General features: G+C 44.2%; 2 protein-coding genes across 2 annotated transcripts; one reads left to right on the plus strand and one right to left on the minus strand.

Moving 5' to 3' along the window:
• The first annotated feature begins 9149 nt into the window (after positions 1–9149).
• LOC136467622 (uncharacterized) lies at positions 9150–12963 on the plus strand. The gene is made up of 7 exons (XM_066466384.1): positions 9150–9428; positions 10758–10931; positions 11055–11147; positions 11259–11327; positions 11607–11813; positions 12332–12457; positions 12574–12963. Exons 1-7 carry the CDS (start codon positions 9174–9176, stop codon positions 12724–12726), a joined length of 1077 nt encoding a protein of 358 aa, XP_066322481.1. The 5' UTR covers positions 9150–9173; the 3' UTR covers positions 12727–12963.
• A 153-nt stretch (positions 12964–13116) lies between these two features.
• Positions 13117–16878, minus strand: LOC136467621 (uncharacterized). The gene is made up of 4 exons (XM_066466383.1): positions 16161–16878; positions 14089–14372; positions 13778–14005; positions 13117–13661 (listed from the first exon to the last, which is right to left on the minus strand). Exons 1-4 carry the CDS (start codon positions 16657–16659, stop codon positions 13173–13175), a joined length of 1500 nt encoding a protein of 499 aa, XP_066322480.1. The 5' UTR covers positions 16660–16878; the 3' UTR covers positions 13117–13172.
• Positions 16879–23386: the final 6508 nt, after the last annotated feature.

A 23386-nucleotide genomic window follows, 5' to 3' on the forward strand; every position in this document is an offset into this window, starting at 1 on the left:
TGACTCACCTAACACGTCCGGTCCAACAGAGGCTCGGGGAGCTCTCTAGAAATGACCAGACTCAGGCGATAGCGTGTTAGGTTGTGGAGCAGATGTGCATCTGGTCAGGTGTTGGCTACGTGTGCAGGAGCAATCTAACTTGGCTTGGGTGTGTCAGGTCATGGATTTAGCGCGTCCAGTCGTCTTTGACCATTGAAGCGTGAAGTTACCATTGAGATCGAGCGGCTTCGGTTGAACACATAGCGACACATCGATGGTGTAGCATGATTGGATGCTAGGCCAGCACGTCCGGTCATTATGACCAGCACGTCAGTCAACTTGCAAAAACGCCCAGTGAAGGGGTAACGCTAGTTTAGCCCTAGAGGGGTGTAGTCTTGGCTAGACCAATAATTTTAATTCTGTAGTTGTATCGGTTAGCCAACATGATTGTTTATAGAAAAGGACTATTTACCCCCCTTTAGTCCACCATCTCGACCATATAGTTGTTATGTCAATGAAAATAGCCAAGAGAGTAAGCTAGAACTGGCCACATGACTTAAATAGGGAGCCCCTTCAAAAGGAGTCATTGGCTCCCCTGCTGCCTGCCTCCATGAGGCAACTGGATACGCCAGTTAGTTTGACTAGACGTAGCCAGCCTAGTGTCCGGTTGCTAGATTGCTACCACGCATCCCTGCTTCAAATGAGCACCGTTTGATCCCAATAGCTAGTTAACCCCGCGCCATGCGTTAAGTTAAGACCGAACGCGCCGTCTTGAGGACCGGACACATCGATCTGAGTCAGAGCACACGCGCGCGCCAAGGCCACGCCATGACTAGACGTGCTACTCCCCATAGTTACCCAACGTCAGGTCACATCCAGTAAGGTTCCCGAGTAGCAAAAATGCCACTGGACATGTCAGGTCAAGCATGACTGAATGTGCCCCTACGTTCGCTCGATCCTTCCTTGCAAAGTCACTCACATAAGCGTACGTCTCCACCTAACCGGACATAGGCCTAGCACGTCCGATCACTTTTATTGTGTAGTGTCTGGTCAGAGGACCGAGGGTGGCCTTCACTGCATGCCACTAACCGGACGTGGGGTCAGGGTCTGGTCACTGCCTAAGGCAGAGTCTGGTTACTACAAGACTTCTTCTTTTGACCCCAAACTTTGCCACCCTTGCTCAAAAGTGCCAACCACCTAGTGTATCACCTTGTGCATGTGTGTTAGCATATTTTCATAAACATTTTTAAGGGTGTTAGCACTCACTAGAATCTAAATGCATATGCAATAAGTTAGAACATCTAGTGGCACTTTGATAACCGCATTTCACATCGAGTTTCACCCCTCTTAATAGTACGGCTATCTATCCTAAATGTGATCACACTCGCTAAGTGTCTCGATCACCAAAACACAAAAGCTCCTATAGATATCACCTTTGCTTTAAGCTTTTTGTTTTTCTCTTTCTTCTTTGCCAAGTCCAAGCCCTTGATCATCACCATGGCCTCCACCATCAACATGATCTTCACCACTTGCTCAATCGCTTGGAATGTGCCATTCTATCTCATGACCACTTAGAGCAAAGGATTAGCACTTAGCGTTTCATCAATTTACTAAAACCAAACTAGAGCTTTCAACAGGCAAGACCAATGCTCTACATGGGAGAATTTTAAGTTTTCAGTAGCATCATGATGAATCTATCCCTGAGACATAGGAATGCTTCCAAGACTACATTTTAGAATCTCGTCACCATGGGATAGAGGATTGGCTACTCATGCAGACTTTCTACCATGGGTTGACAAACATCACCCGTGAGAATATGGATGCCGCTACAGGAGGTGCATTTTTGTCACTCATAATCGCACAAGCAATAGCTCTTGTGGAGAAGATGGTCTCCAACCAAGGTTGGCATGAAGAACGTCTTCATACCCGCAAGACAGGTGGAGGTATGCATCAACTCAAGGAAGTAGACATGTTATCTGCCAAGATGGACCTATTGATAAAAAAGCTTGAAAACCGAGCCAATGAGAAGCAAGAAGTCATGCACATTCATGATTCCCGCATGACGTGTGAAGAATGTGGAAACACCAGGCATTCAAGAAACAACTGTCCTAAAACCCAAGAGGATGTGAACTTCATCAACAACAACTATCGTCCTCAACAGAATCAAGGATGGAATTAGCAATAAAGGTCGAATTACCGAGGTAATTACCATGGTAACTATTAAGGTAATAATTACAGTAATTTCAATAATCAACCATCTTTGAGATATTCAATTTCTGGCCAAGCTAAAATTATGAAGGGCTTATCTAGAAAATTAGCTTCCAATGATAAAATCTTAGAAAATATAAATAATAGAATGGATAGTTTCTCCTCAGCTATTAAATATCAGCATAGCTTCAATAAAATGATATAATCACAAATAGCTCAGTTGGCGTCTGCTGTTCCTTCAACCGACAAAGGTAAGATTCTAGGGTAGCCAGAAGATCTCAAAACTTCAAATTTTATTGATATTCACAATGTTGTAGGATGCTACATAGAACAATTGACTAGAAGATGGGAGGATTATTCCTTATCCATCAAGAAAGGAGATCTAGGAAGACCTATCATCCCCATAGCTATTGGATCTCATGTCTTCCAAGAACCTATCTATGACTTCAGAGTAAGTGTGAATATTATGCCAAAGGTAATTTATGATAAGATTAATGGAGATACTTTGTTGTATATAAACATGTGTTTGCAGCTTGCAGATCAGTCACTCTGCTACCTCAAGGGAATTCTTGAAGACACTATTTTTCGAGTGGGGCAGTCATATGTACCCGTAGACTTCATGGTTTTGGAAACAGGAGGAGATGTAAGGGCACCCATTGTCTTGGGTCAAACTTTCCTAAGCACCACAAAAGCCATCATCTATGCGAACACTACCAAGATCTGTTTCACAATCAAGGATAAAAAGGAAAAACTCACTTTCAAGAATTGTATACATCACTCTCCTAGTCATCCAAAGATGGCGTATTTGTCTGAAGAGACAACAGTGACCAAGAAGAAGAACAACCGAAGAAGGAGGAACAAGGCCAAGCAACCAAGAGAAGAACCAGTCAAGATGATCAACACACTCTGATCAGAGTACGACCACCTTCTCGCTTCACCTTTCCTTACCAAGAAGAAAATTTCAAGTGTACCTATGATCGAGTGTATCATTGGACAAAGAATTTTCCACAACACCTTCTACGACATTGGATCGGGTGTCAATATAACATCTAAGGTAACGTATGACTACTTATTCGATGATGAACCTTTGTTCCCTACATATATACAATTACAGATGGCAGACCAATCAATCTAATTTTCAGAGGGAATATCGAAAGATATCATGGTAAGAATACAAGATCACTATGTCCCTATTGACTTCATGATTCTTAACATGGGAGAAGAAGGATAAGACGTACCTATCATTCTTAGAAGATCGTTCCTCAACACTAGCAACATGGTCATCTACGTCGGATCTGGACAAGTCCACTTCCAATTCCCTGGACAAAAGATATGATGCTATTTCAATAGTTATAAAATTTATGAACAACCAAAGAAGACCTGCTCCAAGAGGAGATGTCGAGCATCCCAACACCAGAGGAATCAACTTCCTAAGAATGAGGAAGAAGAAGAAGTTGTGAAGGATGAATCTACTCCGTCAAAATCAAGTCCACAGATCAAGCGGGCGTGGAAGGAAAATGTGACATGATCAGAGTCACCGTTACAAGAAGTGCAACCATCAAGGTCTCCATCTCTAGGACCGATAGATGCACCCAAAGAATAAGCAAGACTAGAGAAAAGTCCTGTCCTGATAACTTAAAAATCCGAACCCTCGCCGGGAGGTAAATTGGTAGTTATCCATATTTACTTTTTCGCATTGCATAAATTATTTTTGCTTTAGCATATTTACTTTTTTGCATTTGCTTTATACTTAAAAAATAAAATAAAAATTTCATGTTGCATTATGAAATCCTAAGCTCCATGTGAATAATTCTACGATGTGTAAAAACCTGCAAGAATATTCATCGTGGTGGCATAAAAATAAAAAAATACCATGCATGAATTATATCAGAAAATCCAAAATAAATATATGAGATAGACATCCTGTTAGAATTCTACCACTTCAAAAAAATTCCCAATCCCAAGAACAACTAATCTCCGGATGGCAGACCACTAACCCTTTTATCCTAATCTGTTCCACGAGTTTTTAGTGTTTTTGTTGGTATTTTCGTAGGATGATACATGAGGTCAAGAGCAAGTTCACCCGGTCAACTTCATCTCATTCCACCAGGAGAGCACCCTCTAGAGGAATCTGACTTCCTGATGGATGAGAATGACATTCGCTGGTGAAACCGCTCTGAGAAGTACAAGTCTGAACAACCACGCCAACAACCAACTTAAAGGAAGTGCATCCTCGTGTATCTAGATAAGTATTTCTTTCTCTCTTGTTTCTAAGTTTGCTATATGGTTGCTAAAAAATTGCATAACCAAAAATAAAATAAAAATTTGTCTTTGTCTTATATATTAGTAATGTGTGATCTAAATGATGAAATGAAAGCAAAATAAAAAGCGTGTGTCTAATTTTCTTTAAGTTTGATTTTTAAGAGCTAAATAAATAATATGGACTCTAAAGATAATCTCTTGAATGAAAATGATAAATAGTTGCTCTATTGTAATTCCTTTCAAGTATCTAGTTTTCAACCTTGGATTCTCTCGAGTTTTGAATAAGATTATTTTGATATAAGAATTTACTCTGAACTTGAAACTCGTGGGTAGCATATGCTTGATCTAAGTCTAGGTAATTGATGGATATGATATGAGAAGGTCTGAGTGGCGACTCAGTGCCGACGCTTGGCAGGCACGTATCTTGCCATGGCACTGAGTAGGAACCACACATTTCTGCACACTAGGCAGGCCACAGGCAGACATGCACCTAGGCAAGTGGCCATGGGTGTGTTTGGTTGGGTGGCCAACCCCTAGCCTGGCTCCTTGGAGCCAATTTTGGCCTATTTGGTTGCTTGGAAGTGGGTTGGGGCCTGGCTAGGGCTGGCCATCTGTACCCCTTTAGCCTGGCCAGGATTGAACGCTCAAATCGATCGCTTTTCTAGAGCCTGGCTTGGCCAGGCACCAGTCCCCGTTCTCCTCACCTCTGGCACACTTACCCTCACCCGCGACCCTAATCTCCTCCACCGCGTCGACCCTGCTCCCGCCCACCGGCACCGGCCGTGCTCTCCTTTACCGCATCGGCCCTACTCCCCTCCACTGGTGTCGGCTGTGCTCTCCTCCACCACTAGCGGCATGGAGCCGTGACCACCGTGGAGGCCCTGTCGGAGCTGGAGCTGTGGCCTAGAGCACCAAGTCCTAGTAGCTGTGGCTGTCGTGGTAGATCTGCATGGACAGCAGCAGTGTCTTCTCCTTCACTGTAGATCCACAAGGCCAGCATGAGCCGTCGGTGGCTTGTGCCTTGCCGAGCAGCTAGCCCCAGCCCCTCCTCCTTCCGGTGGTCCGCTCGTCATGAGCTTGGAGAGGGGCACGCGACAGCGCACCGGGGGAGCCGTGCTGCATCGGTACTCAGGGACCCGTGGTTAGCGCCGGCTATGCCCCTGCTTCTCCATGGCCGAGCTTCGCCCTATCTCTAGCCAGCCAACAAGGAGAAGGGTCAGCCATGGCTTGCTCCCTCTGCTCTCTTTACTCGCTCAAATGTGTTCGATGAATTGCTTTAAAGGTGGTGAAGTTACCTGCACAAAGAAGAGGTGACTCTGTCCAAGCAAAACCAGCCAACCAAATAAACTAGTTGTTAGCCAGGCTTAGGTAGCTTAAGCAACCAAACAAGTCCATCTTGGCTTGCTGGAGACAGGCTAAGGCTAGCCTGGTTAAGCCAGGCTAGAAGGAAGCCAGGAAACCAAATACACCCCATGCTACGTGACTCACTATCTGGGCCTTGGTAATTCCTCCTCATTTTTGATCAAATCTAAGTTCTATTTTAATGTTAAACTCTTTCTCATCTAAAAATGCATAAATAGTTAATAGATAATTGATTAATGTTGATTTTCTAGAGCTATGCAATGAAGAGGAATGGGACACTAAAATCTTTTATTTCTCCTCACACTAATTATACAATCAGTGTCACATAATCAACCAACCTTCTATACTAGAACAGTAAGTAGTTAGAGATGCAAACAGACGGACATACAATGTGTGTGGAAGAGACGCGCGGATTAGAGAAGCATATCTGAGTTTTGTTTGTCTGATCTCTACTTCCAGGTATGCAAGGAAAGTGCTTTGGATTCGTCTCTAGTGTGAAGTATTTTTTTTGGAAGTGATAGTATATACCTAATATCAAAGTGTGTTTTATGGTCTTTTAGGGGATGATTGGTTGCCCGAACCAGGCCATCCTTGCGCCTTTTGCCTGCTTCACCTCATTCCTTTGTCATGTTTGGTTTCCCACCTCGCATGCTTTGCCTGCTTCGTTTCATTCCGCTGCCCTCCACCATCCTGCACGGTTTCGTCTTCTCAATTTTCACTTCCCTTGCGATGCAGGACGGCACGATGCACCCATGGTATAAGGGCTCATGTGTCACACACTCAAAACGCTTATCAATGCATGCAACCAAACAAGATCACATCTCGTACCGGACTAACAACAAAGACAACCAAATACGACTGGATGCACGATTTGAGCATGCATCTCATAATCCTGGGCTGCCTCTCCATCCCGGCTCCCCATCACCAAAGCAACCAATCACGCCCTTACTCTCTCAAATGTCCAAACAAGCTGGAGCAATATGTCTAGACATGGTCGAAAAACTAAGCCTATAATAAATTAGAACACATGGCACGATCAACCCATACGAATAGTCCGTTTCTAAGCACATTACGGAGTTGACTAGGATAAATAAGAGCGATTGTTGAATAAATCTAGCAAAAAGTCATGTGGGTTATTATAGAATAAGTTATACGCCTTGTTACAACATACATGCATGTCCATTACTAGTATACCTATTTAGTGTCATTAATATTAATATTTTTATCTAAATATTTTACAAACTTTAGACGCTTTAACAAAGAATGCATGAAATTTATTTCTTTTGCTGGTCACTCTCATCTGTTCGTGTATCACTTCTCTTCCGTCTCCTACACTATCACTCGTCTTCACAAAACTTTCATTGATTTTGCTCCACTTCTATCATGCTCTAGCCGTCCCAAACCATCTGTGTCACGTTTTACGCATGCGCATGGCTCGCATCTCACCATTCATAAACCCGTAACATGTGCACACAAATAGCACATACGCATGCGTATAGCTCGCATTTCACCATTCATAAGCTAAACTAAATCTATATCTACTATATCTAATATGAAATAGGCAAAGTTTCTTCCCCATTTAATCAAATAGTGAAGAATTTCCTCTATATAACCCGAACTCATGATCTATACATATATGAGTTACGATAACTCGCATCTAACGATGATGAATACGAATCTCGTATGTGGATCGGATTCATGACCCGCATTGAGATGCTCCCTACGTATCTCGTATGTGAATCATACTTAGGACCCGCATTCATATCAGGTAGAACAACTCGTACCTAACGGCGACATGAAGTCCTATTCCTATGTACTCATTATGTCCCTAAATATCTAGCGTTTTCGTTTTCGGAGAAACAACTTTGACTAAATATATATTAAAAATATTAATATTTATGGTACATAATTAGTATCATTAGAAAGACCTCTGAATCTAGTTTTGTAATATTTTTTGAGATATAAATGTTACATATATTTTTTATAAATCAAGTTAAACTTACGACATATCTATAAACGGCGACAGTTATTTAGGACGGAGTGAGTATTGGGCGTGTTTGATTATCTGGACCGCGGTCAGTAACAGGCCCGCGTGGTGCAACTGGACTCGCATGGGAGCCTGTGCCGCACGATGCTCAAAAACACTGTAGAGCTTTGCCGCGAGGAAACAAAAGTGAGGTTTACTTCTCCGGAGTACGGCTGGCTCGGGCTCCAGCGCTGCTCCAGCGCGTGCACAGGTGGTTGGCGGGGGTGGCTGACGTGTAACCCTCAGTGCAGCGTGATTAACGTCCTGTTCACTCGATAAGTCATGACTAAACATACTATTAGCTAATTTATTGAAAGAAAAAAATACTATTTATTAGTTGAAAAATTATAGTTTATAAGCCAAACGAACATGACATAAATAAATAATAATCGCACAGAGTCAAGCCCAACAAAGGCCTTGTTTAGTTGGTGATTTTTTTTGAAAAATAATACTGTAGCACTTTCGTTGTTATTTGGCAATTAGTGTTCAATTATAGTCTAATTAGGCTTAAAAGATTCGTCTCGTGAATTTCGTCTAAACTGTGTAATTAGTTTTATTTTTTATTTATATTTAATACTTCATGCATGCGTCCAAAGATTCGATGTGACAGAAAATCTTGAAAAATTTTGCAAAATTTTAGGAACTAAACATGCACCAACACAAATTCACGAAAAAAAAATTACACCAATCTAGCCTGTCTGATAATACCCAGACTTCTCTAGACAAAACAAACAGGCTCGTTGGTAGCGTGTTCATTTGGCTGTGGCTTGTCGTAAACGATCGTAAATTTTTAGTCGGAACAATATTTTTCTCTCACATAAATCAACCAGCAGTACTTCTTCACGAACCAATAACAATACGACCTAGCCAACTAAACAGGCTGGGTTCGTTGCAACACACCGTTATCTAATAGAAATAGATAGCTCGTATTATTGATACGAGCATACGAGCACCTTTGAATTGCACGTGCCACTGAATGTGAATACGCGTTTCCAATTGCACGCGCGGTGCGTCGGTGACTCAGTGTGCCGCTGCCGCCAGCCGGGACGGGAGAACCTGTTCGCTTATGTAGAAATTTAGTTTACGCTGATATTTATATTAAAATATTATTAGAGAAAAATATTGTTCTGAAAAGTAACGCAAAAGAGAAAAACAGGTTCCGTGCACATCCGGTTTGCTGTTCCGGCCCCAACTCTACCTCTCGGTACCTTCACGCATCATCCCACCGCGCTCTGCAACTCTGTTCCACTTCCAGTCTTTCACCAGTCCGCTCGACTTGCCCCGATTCCCCTTTCATTTCAACTCGCATCTCCCGCGCCGCGCAGCCCCAGCCCCCATGGACCTGCCGGTGGTGGATCTCGCGCCGTATCTCCGGTCCGCCGCCGGCGACGCGGCCCCGGCGGGTGAGGAGGAGCTGCGCGCGCTGTGCGCCACGGTGAGCGCTAGCCTGCGGGACACGGGGGCGCTGCTGGTGATGGACCCGCGCTGCTCCGCCGCGGACAACGACCGCTTCCTCGACGTCGTCGAGCGCTACTTCGCCCGATCCGCCGACGCAAAGCGCCTCCAGGAACGGCCCCACCTCCACTACCAGGTAGGCAGGTGTCGCCCGCAGCTTTTCTTCTCTGTCTGCTTTGTCGAATTGGGCCAGCGGGTTTGATGGATCGGGTGTGGGTAGCCTGTTCGTTTGGCTGTGGCTGGTCGTAAACTATCGTAAATTTTCAGCCGAAACAGTGTTTTTCTCTCACACCAATCAGCCAGCCGTACTTTTTCACGAACCAGCAACGATACGATCCGGATCACTGCCGTGATCGATCACATTGTAAAAGGAAAAAGTCTACTTAGCACCTCAAACAAACTATTGGTGGTTGTCTACTTCACCCTCTCACCAATAAAATGAGGTATTCTACCACCTTAAACTATTGAAAACCATCTAAATAGCCCCCAGTTTTAAAAGTGGTTTCGCCGATGTGGCATATTAAAAGGTCTATATAACCCCCTAACATGTCAAGGGTGACTTAATAACTTCCTCAACTATAAAACCATATATTATAGCCCTTGGTATATCTAATAATGTTCAAATGACCCTGTGATAGTCTTATAGGGCCATTTGGACATCGTATACCACCACACTGGCCTATGCACCATACTTGCACGTAGGCCCATTGGTTGCCTCTCTCTCCCTACTCTTTCTAGGATTACGGCACTGCCCGATGAGCACCACCCTGTCTCCTGCTTCACCTCATGGCACTCCTCGACGGCATTGAGTTCATGCACTATGCCACACCCTTGTCATTCGAGGATAGCCCGATGGAGGATGTGGGAGGGGCCAGATGATGAGGGTGTAGGCATGGTGCTTGAGCTCAATGTCATCAACAGAGTGTTGGGAAGTGGAGTAAGAGACAAGATGTCACGTGTTTCTCGTTGGGTGGTGGGTTAGTCTAGAAAGAGTTGGGAGGTGGAGGTAGAAAATGTGGCATGCGCACAAGCATAGGTACTTAGGCCAATGTGTCGGGATACGGTGTCCAAACGGACCTACAAAACCATCCAAGGGGGTCATTTGAATATTATTGGATACTTTAAGGGCTGTAATATTAGATTTTATAGTTGAGGGGGTTATGTAGTCGACAATTAATATGTTAGGGGGTTATGTAGACTTTTTAATATGCCAAGTCAGCGAAACCACCTTCAAAACCGCCTCAGAGGGTTATTTAGATGGTTTTCAATAGTTTGAGGGGTAGAATACCTGGTTTTATAGGTGAGGGGTGAAGTAGACAACCACCAATAGTTGAGGGGGTGAAGTAGACTTTTTCCCTTTGTAAAATAGGCACGATCAGGTCTTGCTTAATGCGTGTTAAAAAACTCAACTTACCCCACTGTGCTGAATTACTGATCCAGTTCGTTTATGCTTGTTACGGGTAAGGTTGGTGTCACACCTGAAGGGGTGGAGGTTCCTCGCAGTTTGGTCGACAAGAACATGCAGGAGAAGATCAGGAGCATGCCCGTGGAGTTTCAGCCAGCCACGCCTAAAGGGCCGGACCCAAAATGGCGGTACATGTGGAGAGTGGGTCCTCGCCCTGCAAATACCCGCTTTAAGGTTATGATTTCCATGTGACGTCTCTCTACGATCTTTGATTTTTAAAATATGAAATGTGTTAACTATTGATGGTGCTAGTTTAGTTTTTTTCTTTGTACTGAGCTGGTAACTAACCTTGTTTAGGAGCTAAACTCAGAACCTGTTATCCCTGAGGGATTACCTGAGTGGAAAGAGACGATGGATTCCTGGGGTTCTAAAATGATTTCTGCAATTGAGGTATATCTATCATGATAGCACCTTTTTCTGAACAGTATTCACAGTGTTTGATGTGTTGTACATAACTCTTTTGTGCTGTATGCCCATACCTGTATGGTTATGTTCGCATAGGTTGTTGCTGAGATGGCTGCAATTGGCTTTGGCTTGTCCAATGATGCATTTACTTCTTTGATGAAGGAGGTAATATTATCATTCTCTGCGCTACTCATTCAAAAAAGAAAAATCTTTGCCTTGTTCTGTTGTACTCCTACTCAATTTGTTTTTTAAATCTTATTCTTCCCTTTTTCTGTGTCAAAAGCCATCACTGGGTTACTTAGTGGGTTCTCAAGTATGGCATGAGCTCTTTGATTCTGTACTTCTGTAGTGATGCAGTTAGAGATCAGCAGTCTCTATATAGTATTCACATTCAATTTCTATAATAATTTTGTTGAGATTGCTCAATTTCTCTTTGAACACTAGGGACCACATCTCCTAGCGCCAACTGGAAGTGACCTGCAGCGTCATGGTTCTGAGGGCACCGTTTTTGCTGGATTCCACTATGATCTTAATTTCCTGACAATACATGGCCGAAGTAGATTCCCAGGCCTTAACATCTGGTTAAGGAATGGTAAAAAGATGGAGGTGAAAGTCCCTGTTGGTTGCCTTCTAATTCAGTCTGGAAAACAGGTCAGCCTTGCGAATCTCTATCAACATTTTTAGTTTGATGGTATCATATTTTTGTTTTGTTTGGTCTTTAGGAGTACTTGTTTTTATAATCAATGTGATTGAAAAAAATCAAAGTGAACTATACTTTTATACTTCCTCCAATCATAAATATAAGTACATCAGATTTAACAAACTTTTGTAACTTTGACCATCAATATCTAATGTTTTATATGGAGTCACAACACAAAATTGACATTACTAGACTCATTATGAAAGATAATTTCATAATAAGTAACTCTTTTTGTACAAGATAATATATTCTTAGTTTTATAGATTCAGAGGTAAAAAAATTGAGTTTGGACAAACCTAGATAGGATTTTTTCTTAAAGTTTTGGAGCAAATATATGAGTTCTTTCCTGGAGTATCAAATATTTCAACAGAACTACAGAAGTACTAGAAATATTGTGTGTGGCTGTAAAGTAAAAAAAAAACTGTATTGTATGACTATTTACCAATCAGATGTGTTCCTTTCTGAACAGCTGGAATGGCTTACTGGTGGCGAGTGTTTGGCTGGAATGCATGAGGTAGTGGTGACCAAGAGAACACTAGATGCCATAGCACTAGCGAAAGAGCAAAATAGAAGCTTGTGGAGGGTTTCATCAACAGTAAGTACTATTGATTCTCAATTTATGTAAGCAATAGTTTGGACAAGGGTCTAAAAGTTGGCAGAGGTTAAATTCTATAGTCGTTTTACTTTCTCATTTCCTCTTTCTCTAAACAGTTGTTTGCGCACATTGCTTCGGATGCAATTCTTAAGCCACTCGGCCACTTTGCTGAAACACCTGATGCTCATTCCTATCCACGTATTTGTGCTGGGGATTATGTCGAACAGGAGCTTTCAGTGATTAACCTGAAAGGAAAGGATGGAGTATAGACTCTATGCAGCAGATGGATCTGGATATCTTATGAATTGACAGATACAGGGATGCAAAACTAAATTACCCCAACTGGCAATTGGGTCTTCGTTTCCAAATGCTGTTGTACTGAAGGTGGTTAAGTTGTTCTGAAGACATGCTTGTTCATTGCTGTTGTTAAGATAGTGGATACCATTCTTTGTATACCACTACCACATATCACTTGTGAAAATAAAATGTATAGCTTGCACACAAAACTGTTATTCTCCTAGTGCAATCCTGAAACTGTTATTCACCTAATGCAGTCATCTGTAGTGTCTAAAGTAGTTCCGAAACAGAGAACATTTTCATCGACCAAAATTATACTTCTCACGCGACAAGTTACAGTACAAGCTGCCCTTTCTCAGCACAAAGCAACTCACTTAAATCTACGTATGTACAGCATCCAAGCATGTGCGAGCGTTTATCAGACCCAGTTGTTGGGCAGCGAGAAATTATGGAACCTGAAGGATGCATCCCCAGCGGTATCCCTCTCGTGCATGACCCCGGGGTCCACTTCCGTCTGCAGCCGCTGTTCGACGCACGCAAACGAGTTCTGCCGCGGCAACTCCGCGAATTCCGGGGACGGCAAAGGCAGCGGCAGCGGGCAGGGATCGTGGCCTGGTCGAGCCGGCGCGTCGGACTTGCCGTCCCACATGAGCACGTGAAGAAGGATCGGGCGCAGAGCGTGGCGGTGCAGGGACAGTTTCTGGCTGAGGGACACGGTGTCGAAGCACCGGATGGCGCCGGAAGTCGACACCATCCACGGCAGCACCTTTTGGCCTGACACCCTCGAGATGACCAGCAGCTTGGACGCGCGCTTCGCCTCCCGATAGAGGCCGCGGAGCCCCGAACGCGTCGACGGTGCCTGGCGCTCGACGTCGTTCTCCACCACGGACGAGACGTAGATGAAGCCCTGCTCACAGTCACAAGTGAAGTGACCTGATGAGTTCTGACTCACCACACCAGACACATGCACTACAGAGTGAGCGCGCGAAAATGCGACCAGTGGGAGGTGTTCGCCGTACGTACCTCTTCAGTGCGGCTAATGGCGAACCCGAGCCTGGCGTCGCCCTCCTCGAGGATGATCTCCACAGGCATCTCTCCAGCAGCGGCGGTGTACCAAACGCGCACCGCCTTCACCACGCCGATGTCCACGCCGTGATAGTCCTCGAAGCCATAAAGGCTGGCGTTGGCGAGGTTCGGGAGGTCGGCCAGTGAGCCAGAGTTGACCGTCGAAGATGCTGTCTCGCCGGAGATCTGCACCGAGAAAGTCAGATCGTCAGAGAGGCGCACACAGACGACTGAAGCAACATCATCAATGCAGTCTTGATCATTACTACCTTGGTGAGAAGGGCCTCTGTCTGCACGTTCAAGAATGCAATGGGCACGCCGGACGCCTGAGACGAGAGGATCCAGGCGTTGGCGCGGGCCAGGGTGTCCTCGACGGAGTTGTAGCGGGAGCCGGCACGGTCGAGCGCCATGGGCAGAATGAGCAAGGAGAGGAAGCTGCTGGAGTTGGGCATTGGTAGCACCTCCCGCATCTTCTTCTCCCACGGGTAGGACACGTAGCCGTCCTGCAGCTGCGCCTTACTCAGCGCGCACACCACCCTCGAGCTCCTCGAGCCTGAAGAAAAGCACCGTAGGTGCCAACGACCATACCATCAGGAATGCAGAAGAGTTTGCAAACTCAGATCAATATTTTTTCATGATCTTGTACCACGCACTACTTTTTTGGTTCAATAGAGAAGGAAAGTGACTGATCAGACCGATAAAAGTCAACCGAGGAATCTCCTAGTCGCGTACTCGCGTTAAGAATTTGAGGCATGATTTTATAATCAGATAGAATACTATTCAGCAATCGCCAATCAGCAAGTGGTTTGCGAAGCATAATAATGAATCTAGCTAAACACTAGTTCGACCCAACGTGCATCACCGTGTCTGTTGCCTGGAAGTATGCATCTTGAGCTATTTTCCTCCCCGACGATCCCATCTTGCATAAGCAATTATATACTTTTTTTGACTGACAGGAGCAACGCACTGCATAGTGCGTTCACTATACAGACTTCCAGGTTTATCATGTTATTACAGTCTACATGAATACATGATTTAGAGTAACCTAATTGTCGAGTTCCTATCTCATAACAAGATTGGCATCTTACTTGGTACAAAAGCTTGCAAATGCAAGACGTAACAAGAATACAAGACACAAAAGAGTTAGGAATCAGATCAATAATTTTTCCATGTTCTGTAATCATGCATTATTATTTTTTCCAATTCAGAAGGAAAGTGAATGATCAAACCAACAAAAAGTCAACGGAGGAATCTATTGGTTTCATTAATTAAGAATTCGCAACAATATTTTATAATCAGGTGAATATTCAGTAATCAGCAAGTGGTTCGCCAAGCATAATAATGAACCAAGCTAAATGCTTATTCGATTCAATGTGTATCACCATGTCTGTTGCCGGGAAGTATGCATCTTTTTTTCTCGAATACGCAAGAGAATTGTGTATCATTGTATTAAGTAGAATGAGTTTGAAGTTGAGCTAGACTAAGCAATTATATACTTTTTTTTAGGTTCCTCAAAAAAATTTAGTATACTTTTTTTTACTGACAGGAGAACAGCACTGCATGCAGACTTCCTAGGTATATCATATCATGCCACCATTTCACAACAAGATCTGCATCTTACTGTAAACAAAAGCTTGCAATTTTTTGCAAGACGTATCTAGAATACAAGATCTAGTGCTCGCTGCTCGGTCATCGTTCTCTCGATTGTAATGTTCCCAAGAATATGCTTGAGCTTGCCTACAGAGCATTGCTTGCATGCACCATCTGTATTATAGACTACCGTATTATAATTTGGTCGGCCAAGCGGTACGGTCCTCAACACAACAAGACCAACAATGCTGTAAACACCTTCTACAATCCTCCATGGATCCTATCCCATCAGACTCAGGATGTCCTGAACATATTCACAGATACGACGATGGGATCATCATGTAATATAAGTACTCCTAGAAGTGACCATTTCTGACTGTCTTAGTCTGTACCGATCCAACATCCAAGCATATGCCTACAACCAAACCCAAATCCCTATCGTGAACACGCCAAATTTCAGGAAACGATAAAGCGCATGTCACCTATCAAGCCAGCCTACTTGCTTAACTTTTTGTGCACGCAAGTCCGCACGCAGAGGGCACAGGCATGAGGCATGCACCTATCCTTTTTTCTCAAGTCCAACCCGGCATGCAACGAAAACTCAGTCGCGGACTTTTACTTTTCTTCCGAGGGCTAGCGCAAACCGAATCAAGTTGATGTACGGGCTAAAAGCGGATCAAAAAATGGTGCCAAAACATTTTCAGAATTTAAATCTGCACGAAGAAGAGGATAAGCATGCTTGGTATGGTACCTCTGATGGCGATGCACTCGCTCTCCATGCGGTCGACGAGGCCGACGGCGTAGTTGGGGTCGCGGATGGAGCGGAGCACGTACTGGCGGCTGCGGCCGATCCCGCCGCCGCCGACGGACTCCTGCGGCACGATGCAGGCCTGCATCCTGGCCTCGGTGGCCGCGTCCACCAGCTCCCCGCTGCTGTCGCCGCCGGCGACGAGCTGCCGCTGCTGCCCCTGCGCGGAGGCGGAGCGGCGCACGCGCACCTCGACGGAGGTCTCCCCGCGCTTGTAGGCCGCGTGCAGGAGCTTCTGCAGCGCGGCGCGGCCGCCCTTGAAGGGCGCGGCGTGCGATGCGGGCCCGCCCCGGCTGCCGACCCCGATGAGGAGCTCCTCCACGACGTCCCCCGTCTGCACCGTCTCGCTGCTCCCGGGCCCCCACTCCTCGGCCCGCGACCCGCCCGCGACGCACTCGATCGCCACCACGCCTGCTTGCCTCCTCCTGCTCTCCATGGGCATGCCCCCTCGCTCTACTACGCCTCTTCCTTCCAACTCACGAGCAGGGCGGAGGATTAGCGCTTAGGTAGCTGGGCAGCTTGCGCTGTTGACTTGTGAATGTGAAGGGAACTGTCCTGTCACGCCGCCCTACCACCAACGCAACGCAGCGCAACCTAGAAGAGCGGCTCAGCTCACGCAGATTCCTCGGCCCTTTTAGAGACGGCGGCGGCCGGTTGAAAGAGAAGCCTGAAGCCGCTTTCCAGGATGGTGCAAATGGAAGGGAAAGCCGCTCGAGCGCGATTGACCGACCGAGATGGCCACGCGTCGGCCGGACCGGACCACAGCACCGGCTTGGCTGGTGAGTCCGCGCTCTCCGTTGCCACTGGCCAGACAGTTGTTAAAATCTGGCTGACGGTATCGATGTGGAATCTGGGCCTGAATTTCGTCGACCGTGACGCCACGACCGGCGCCATCGCCGCAAGTGCCTCTGAACGTCTGATCGGCAGATCCCAGGCGTGGGATTCCGGCGGCCCCGTGGGCCTGAACTCATGAGTCGTACCGTTCCATTAAAATAACAGGTTTTTTCTCTTAGAATAAATCAGTATCAGCCTCAGCTATTTTGTTTTAAGGAAGCAGCAGCTTACATCGGAATACCGGCTGGTCTGTGTTCTATAATCTCATAAAAATAAAATCAACATGCTCCGGGACCTCTGAACACGATTTGTCCTCTTGAGAAGACTCGCGGTGTCCTTAATCGGAGAGTCTTGGTCAAGACTAGCTTCTCTGTCACGTTTCACGTTCTCATTGGACAACTGGAGCTTCTCAGTATCATAGAGTGCGGCTAACTGAATCCAGCTTCCTGAATAGAGCTGATGAATCTCAACTCAATATTCGTTTTCCGGGCCAACGGCTTCGTGGCATCACTTGTGAAGAAATTTTCAAAATGGATGTGAATCATCTCTTGTCCATCCAAATTGAAGTATTGGAACTAGCTTGCGCTGCCACTCAATGGCGTATGTCGTATAGATACATTTTCACCAATCATATTCCATAAAAAAAAACATTCACCAATCATAGCCAATCGTCTTGACAACCCAAGTGTATACTAATATGGATGCACTACAAGAGGTGTGTCATGACAGAAAATTAAATGGTTAGCTACTCTCGGCGACCATTCATACAAGTAACAACCAAGAAACATACTCCTACTTCCCTGCTCCCACACGTAATTTCCCGGTCTAATTTCACATCCATGTGCCAGTGGCCAATAATGGCGCTGTACGAGAGAACATGACAAATCCATTTCTATGGAAATAGGGGTTCGGAAGTAATGATTGATTACGGAGAAACAAATAAATTAGCCACCATCGTTGACCTCAAAGCAAGTTGCGACAGTGGCATGGTCATAATACTTCGAGAATAGACCCGAGTATGGGCCAGGCCTAAAATGATTGTCTAGGTTCTGACTCTAAATTCCCGTTGGACAAATCTAGACAGACTTAATTCTTAAAAAAAAACTAGATAGACTTTTTATTTGGGAAAAAATAGTTGTATAGCATCGGAAGAATATGATTTTAAAAAAAAATACTAAAATATCTTATTTGGGTAAACTATCGCTAAAAGATTGAACCGTTAACTTGAAATGCCATTACGATTGTTTGGCACTAATATCGAGAAACTCATCCAAACGTCAACCCTACAGCCACTTCCCACGGCACACATTTTTCTTCCTTTTTCATTCATCCCCCAGTCATTGCTCACCAAGGTCCTACCCCCTGCCCCCTTGCCAATTTCTTTCTCGTCGTGGTGTGCCCTAACTATCAAGATCAGGAGACACCTTTGCCTCCATTTATGACTTATTGGGCCACCCCTCCGATCCCACCGACCTAACATGCAAATCTATTACTTGGGTGGACGGAGCAATGTGCTTGGCCTAGGAGGGAGGTTTGACCTCAAGGTCCACACAACCGTAATAAGACCTTTTGTTCTAAACTATGCTGCTACAATCATGAATAGCTTAGCAGGCCCGATAACAAACAAGAAGAGCAGCTATATGATAATACCATATTATTACATCGAATGGAGTTCTATGAGAAGTTGAATGCCTCTGCGGAGGCCATTCGAAGGCTCGATGCCGACCCCTTCAACTTGGATGTGAAGAGAACCACCTACGGCTTGGATGTGCAGAGCCCCTCTGAAAGCATCTAGACCCCTAGTTGGGTTTCGGTGATTAATGACAATACGAGATTACTATGACTAACGTGTGTTTTACAGATGCAATTAAGTTAGGTCATGATAATGACAATTGATTGGGCAATCATGATTGTCATGCCCCTACGATGGAAATCATCGGTTTTCAAAGGATGGACGACAAGGTTAAGGATGGACTAGTTCTAAGTGTCGTTTGGTGTTGAAGAGACACTTAGAGTTATTTAGGACTTTGTTTTCCCTTTGGCCATACTATTAAGAGGGTATGGACTAGTAGCTTGATCTAGGTGAGTCTAGTGGGTTAGGTGTGGTGCACACTTGTCAAATCTAGTACTAGGTAGCTCCTAAATAGCCCTTAGATCAATTGGAGCAAACTTCATTCACATATGATTTCGAGTTGGAAGTGAATGGAGGGTCAAATGTTGACCGGACGCTGGCGCAGAGTCCGTTTAGTTCATTTGATCAAGGTAAAGTCATCTGGATGCGACCAGACGCTGAGTGAAATATGACCGGATGCTGGGTGCCAGAGTCCGGTAAACTCTAGTAAGGTTCCAGAGAGGGAGAATCCTGATCGGAATCATCCGATCAGTGCTGACCGGATGCTGGTCAGGTTCCGGCTATTAACTGGATGTTGAGCAGCAAAGTGACCAGACGCTTTATGCTAGAGTCCGGTCAACATCAGTAAGGTTCCAGAGAAAAGTTTTTGTGACCGAACGCGTCCGGTCAGTGCTGACCGTACGCAGATCAAAGTCCGGTCACAACTTAACTGCTCAGTGGCGGGGAGAACTAACCGGAGCGTTCGGTCACCCCGTAGAGGCACATAACGGTTCGTTTTGAATGAGAGGGTATAAATACTTCCTCTGTTCATTTAAGGAAGTACTCTTACCCATTTCAACAGCTAAGAAACACCTTTGAGAGTGCCAAGGAGAGCAAAAGCCTAGTGAGGTGATTGAGATTTGAGAATCCAAGATTAAGTCCTCATTAGCAAAAAGAGAGTAGCAAGTGTGCATCCACCCTTCTCATTAGGCTTGTTGTGGTGAAGTGAGAGTTCTTGCTTATTACTCTTGGTGATCGCCATCACCTAGATGGCTTGGTGGTGATTGGAAGTTTGGTGATCATTCGGTGGAGCTTGTGGATGACCCAACTCAAGTTGTGAGGGGTTGTGGGTGATTCACCGCGATGGAGTGTCGAAGAATCAACCCATAGAGAGCACTTGATCCTTGCGCGGATCAAGGGAGAGCTACACCCTTGCGCGGGTGCTTCAACGAGGACTAGTGGAGAGTGGCGACTCTCAGATACCTCGGCAAAACATCACCGCGTTCCTCCTTCTCTCTTAACTTTAATCATTTACTTTGAGCAATTCAATTCTTGTATTTACATTCATAGAATTGCCATGCTAGAGTAGGATTGGAACTTAGGTTGTAAAACTTTTGTGCGGTAGAACATTAGAAACATATTCTAGGCACAAGGGGTGAAGTAGGCTAAGTGTAGGGTTTAACTATTGCAAAGAATTTTAGAATTAGCCCAATTCATCCCCCCTCTTGGGCATCTTGATTCTTTCAATTGGTATCGGAGCCTCGTGATCATGTATTTAGGCTTAACCGCCTAGAGAAAATGTCTCATAGGGATGGACCTCCTCCTATCTTTGAGGGAGATGATTTTCCTTATTGGAAAATCCTCATGGAGGCGTATTTAGAAGCTCTAGATGTTAAAATTCTTAGAGCCATCCCTTAAGGTTTCCCAAAATCTAGGGATCCCATGCACCTTTAAGGCGATGAAGTGAACTACGAAAAATGGAATGCAAAGGCTAGAAACACTATCTTTAGAGGCCTTTGCAAAGATGTGTTTAACCGGGTGAGGAACCACAAGGACGCCCATGCACTATGGTCGGACATTTGTGCACTCCATGAGGGAACTAAGAGTGAGCGTGAGGAACACTATCAACTCATAATGAAAAAGCTTAATTCTTTTGAGATGCTTCCTAAAGAGAGTGCTAATGAAATGTACTCATACTTGAATGTTCTTATAGAGGAAGTCAATGGGCTTAGACTTATACAAATGCAACCATCCGATGTTGTAAGAAAGATCTTGAGTGTCCTCCCTATTGACAAATATGGGCACATTGTGACCGTGCTTCATCAAGGTGATCTTTCCACTGCTATACCAACTCAAATCTTGGGAAAGATCAACGCTCATGAGATGTACATGCACATCACACCACAAGATGGTTCATCCTCTACCAAGAAGAAAGACAAAGACTTAGCATTCAATACTAGCCAAGAGAAGGGCAAAGCAAGAATTGAGTATGAGAGCTCAAGTGATGATGAAGTTGATGATGCAAGTCTTGCTCTCATGGTGAGAAGAACCGCCAAGATGCTAAAGAAGATCAACAAGAATGGCGTCAAGTTTGATGGCAAGAAAAAGAAGTTCTTCACTAGCACTAGAAGGAAGCCAATCTTCGAGATGGATTGCTATAATTGTGGAGAACTTGGTCATCTAGCACATCAATGCACCAAGCCCAAGAAAGACAAGTACAAGAAGAAGTACAAGGGCAAGAAAGATGACTCAAGTGATGAAGATGAAGATGAGAAAAAAAACAAGCCATACAAGAAGAAGGATGGCAAGAAGGACTTCCATAAGAAGAAGAAAAATGGCAAGGCATACATCGTCGGTGATTGGCTCACGAACATTGATTCATCAAGTTGCTCATCCGATGATGATAGTGACAATGAGAAGGTGGCCGTCATTGTGATTGACTCTTCATCATCTTCACCGACACCACCGCCATCATCCTCTACACACCTATGCTTTATGGCCAAGGGTGAACAAAAGGTATCAAATAATGATGATAGTAGTGGTGATGAACATGCTAGCAATGATGATAGTGATAGTGATGATGATGAATTTGAATCACCTTCATATGATGATCTTGTTAAATTACTAAATCAATACACTAAGATCATTAGAAAGACTAGAGCTAAGAATGAAAAGCTTGAAATTAAGAATGATTCACTTTTAGTGAAATGTGACATAGCGAAAAAGGCTAGTGTTGAGCTTAGAGAAGCAAATGATGCTATGTCATCCAAACTCAAGGAGCTCAAATCTTCTAAGAAAGAACTTAAAGATAAACATGATAAACTTGAGGGGATACATAACGAGCTCATCACTAGCTATAACATGCTAAAAGAAGAGTATACAAATCTTAAGATCAATCATGTTAATCTTGTTATCTCTCAAGAGCTTTTATCCAATGAGCCACATGATGCTATTAACCATATTGTTGAGATTGATATAGCTACATCATATGATGACTTGATTTTTTAGAGCATGGAGCAAGGTTCTAGTAGCAAAGGCAAGCAAGTGGCTGAGTCTGATGACTATGATGAGTATGTCAAGATCAAGAATGAGAATGAGAATCTAAAGAAAGATCTTGAGAAGCTATCAACCACCAACACCATTGTGTTAGAGATCCTTGACTAAGATAGTGATTTAGCTCTTGAAAATGAGAAGCTTAAAGAAGAAAACAAGAGACTCAAGAAGGAGAAGAATCATGATGAGCTCAAAGAAGAGAACAAGAAGTTCAAGCTAGAAAAAGAGCATCTCAAGACTGGGTTGAGCAAGTTTACAAGAGGACAACATCTTCAAAGTGAGCTACTTATGAACACCGTCATGAAGATGAATAGAAGTAGAATTGGATACTTGGCAAATCAAGAGAAGAAGGCCCAAGCTCAACAACAACAACAACACAAGTCAAAGCCAAAGCCAAAGAGGTGTTTTGAGTGTGGACAAGAAGTCCATTTTGCCCATGAGTGTCAAACTCTACCACCATAACCCTTGTCCAAGCATGCTAGACTCTTTGCTTTCAATGCTCATTACATGCTTAGAAAGGACTCAAATGGAAAAATGAAAGTTATGTTCTTAGGACCTCCCAACAAGAATAGGCCTAAAAAAATTTAGGTTGCAAAGTCACTAGTAGAGAAAGTCAAGGGCCCTCAACAAGTATGGGTCCCTAAACAAGCTTGATCTCTTGTGTGTAGGTGAACTACAAGACCGGTGGAAGTCATTGGGTAATTGATAGTGGTTGCACACAATATATGACCGGTGATCCTCGTATGTTCACCTCACTAGATAAAGAAGTAGATGGCCAAGAAAGAATTACATTATGAGATAATTCAAAGGGCAAAGTCAAAGGATTGGGCAAAGTGACAATATCAAATGATCATTCTATCTCAAATGTGCTATATGTTGCTTCTTTGAGTTTCAACTTGCTATCCGTTGGACAATTGTGTGATCTTGGCTTCCAATACTTATTTATCAAGAAGGAAGTGGTTGTATCTAAGAAAGATGATGATCAAGTAATATTCAAGGGATTTAGATACATCAACCTATATCTAGTGGATTTCACCTCCAAAGATACTAACTTGAAGACATGTCTATTCACCAAAACATCACTTGGGTGGCTATGGCATAGAAGACTTGCTCATGTTGGGATGAGCTTACTCAAGAAGCTTATGAAGAATAAATTGGTGAGAGGGTTGAA

This window comes from Miscanthus floridulus, chromosome 7 (assembly GCF_019320115.1).
Source record: "Miscanthus floridulus cultivar M001 chromosome 7, ASM1932011v1, whole genome shotgun sequence".
NCBI lineage: Eukaryota > Viridiplantae > Streptophyta > Magnoliopsida > Poales > Poaceae > Miscanthus > Miscanthus floridulus.

Bases quoted from the DNA above. Each gene is read 5' to 3' on its own strand.
- LOC136467622 (XM_066466384.1), top strand. From the start codon at position 9,174: ATGGACCTGCCGGTGGTGGATCTCGCGCCGTATCTCCGGTCCGCCGCC. The intron at 9,429-10,757 runs GTAGGCAGGTGT...GTTACGGGTAAG, and splicing joins GGCCCCACCTCCACTACCAG to GTTGGTGTCACACCTGAAGG. The intron at 11,814-12,331 runs GTCAGCCTTGCG...CTTTCTGAACAG, and splicing joins TAATTCAGTCTGGAAAACAG to CTGGAATGGCTTACTGGTGG.
- LOC136467621 (XM_066466383.1), bottom strand. From the start codon at position 16,659: ATGCCCATGGAGAGCAGGAGGAGGCAAGCAGGCGTGGTGGCGATCGAG. The intron at 14,373-16,160 runs GTACCATACCAA...GCTTTTCTTCAG, and splicing joins CGAGTGCATCGCCATCAGAG to GCTCGAGGAGCTCGAGGGTG. The intron at 13,662-13,777 runs GTACGTACGGCG...GACTGTGAGCAG, and splicing joins CCATTAGCCGCACTGAAGAG to GGCTTCATCTACGTCTCGTC.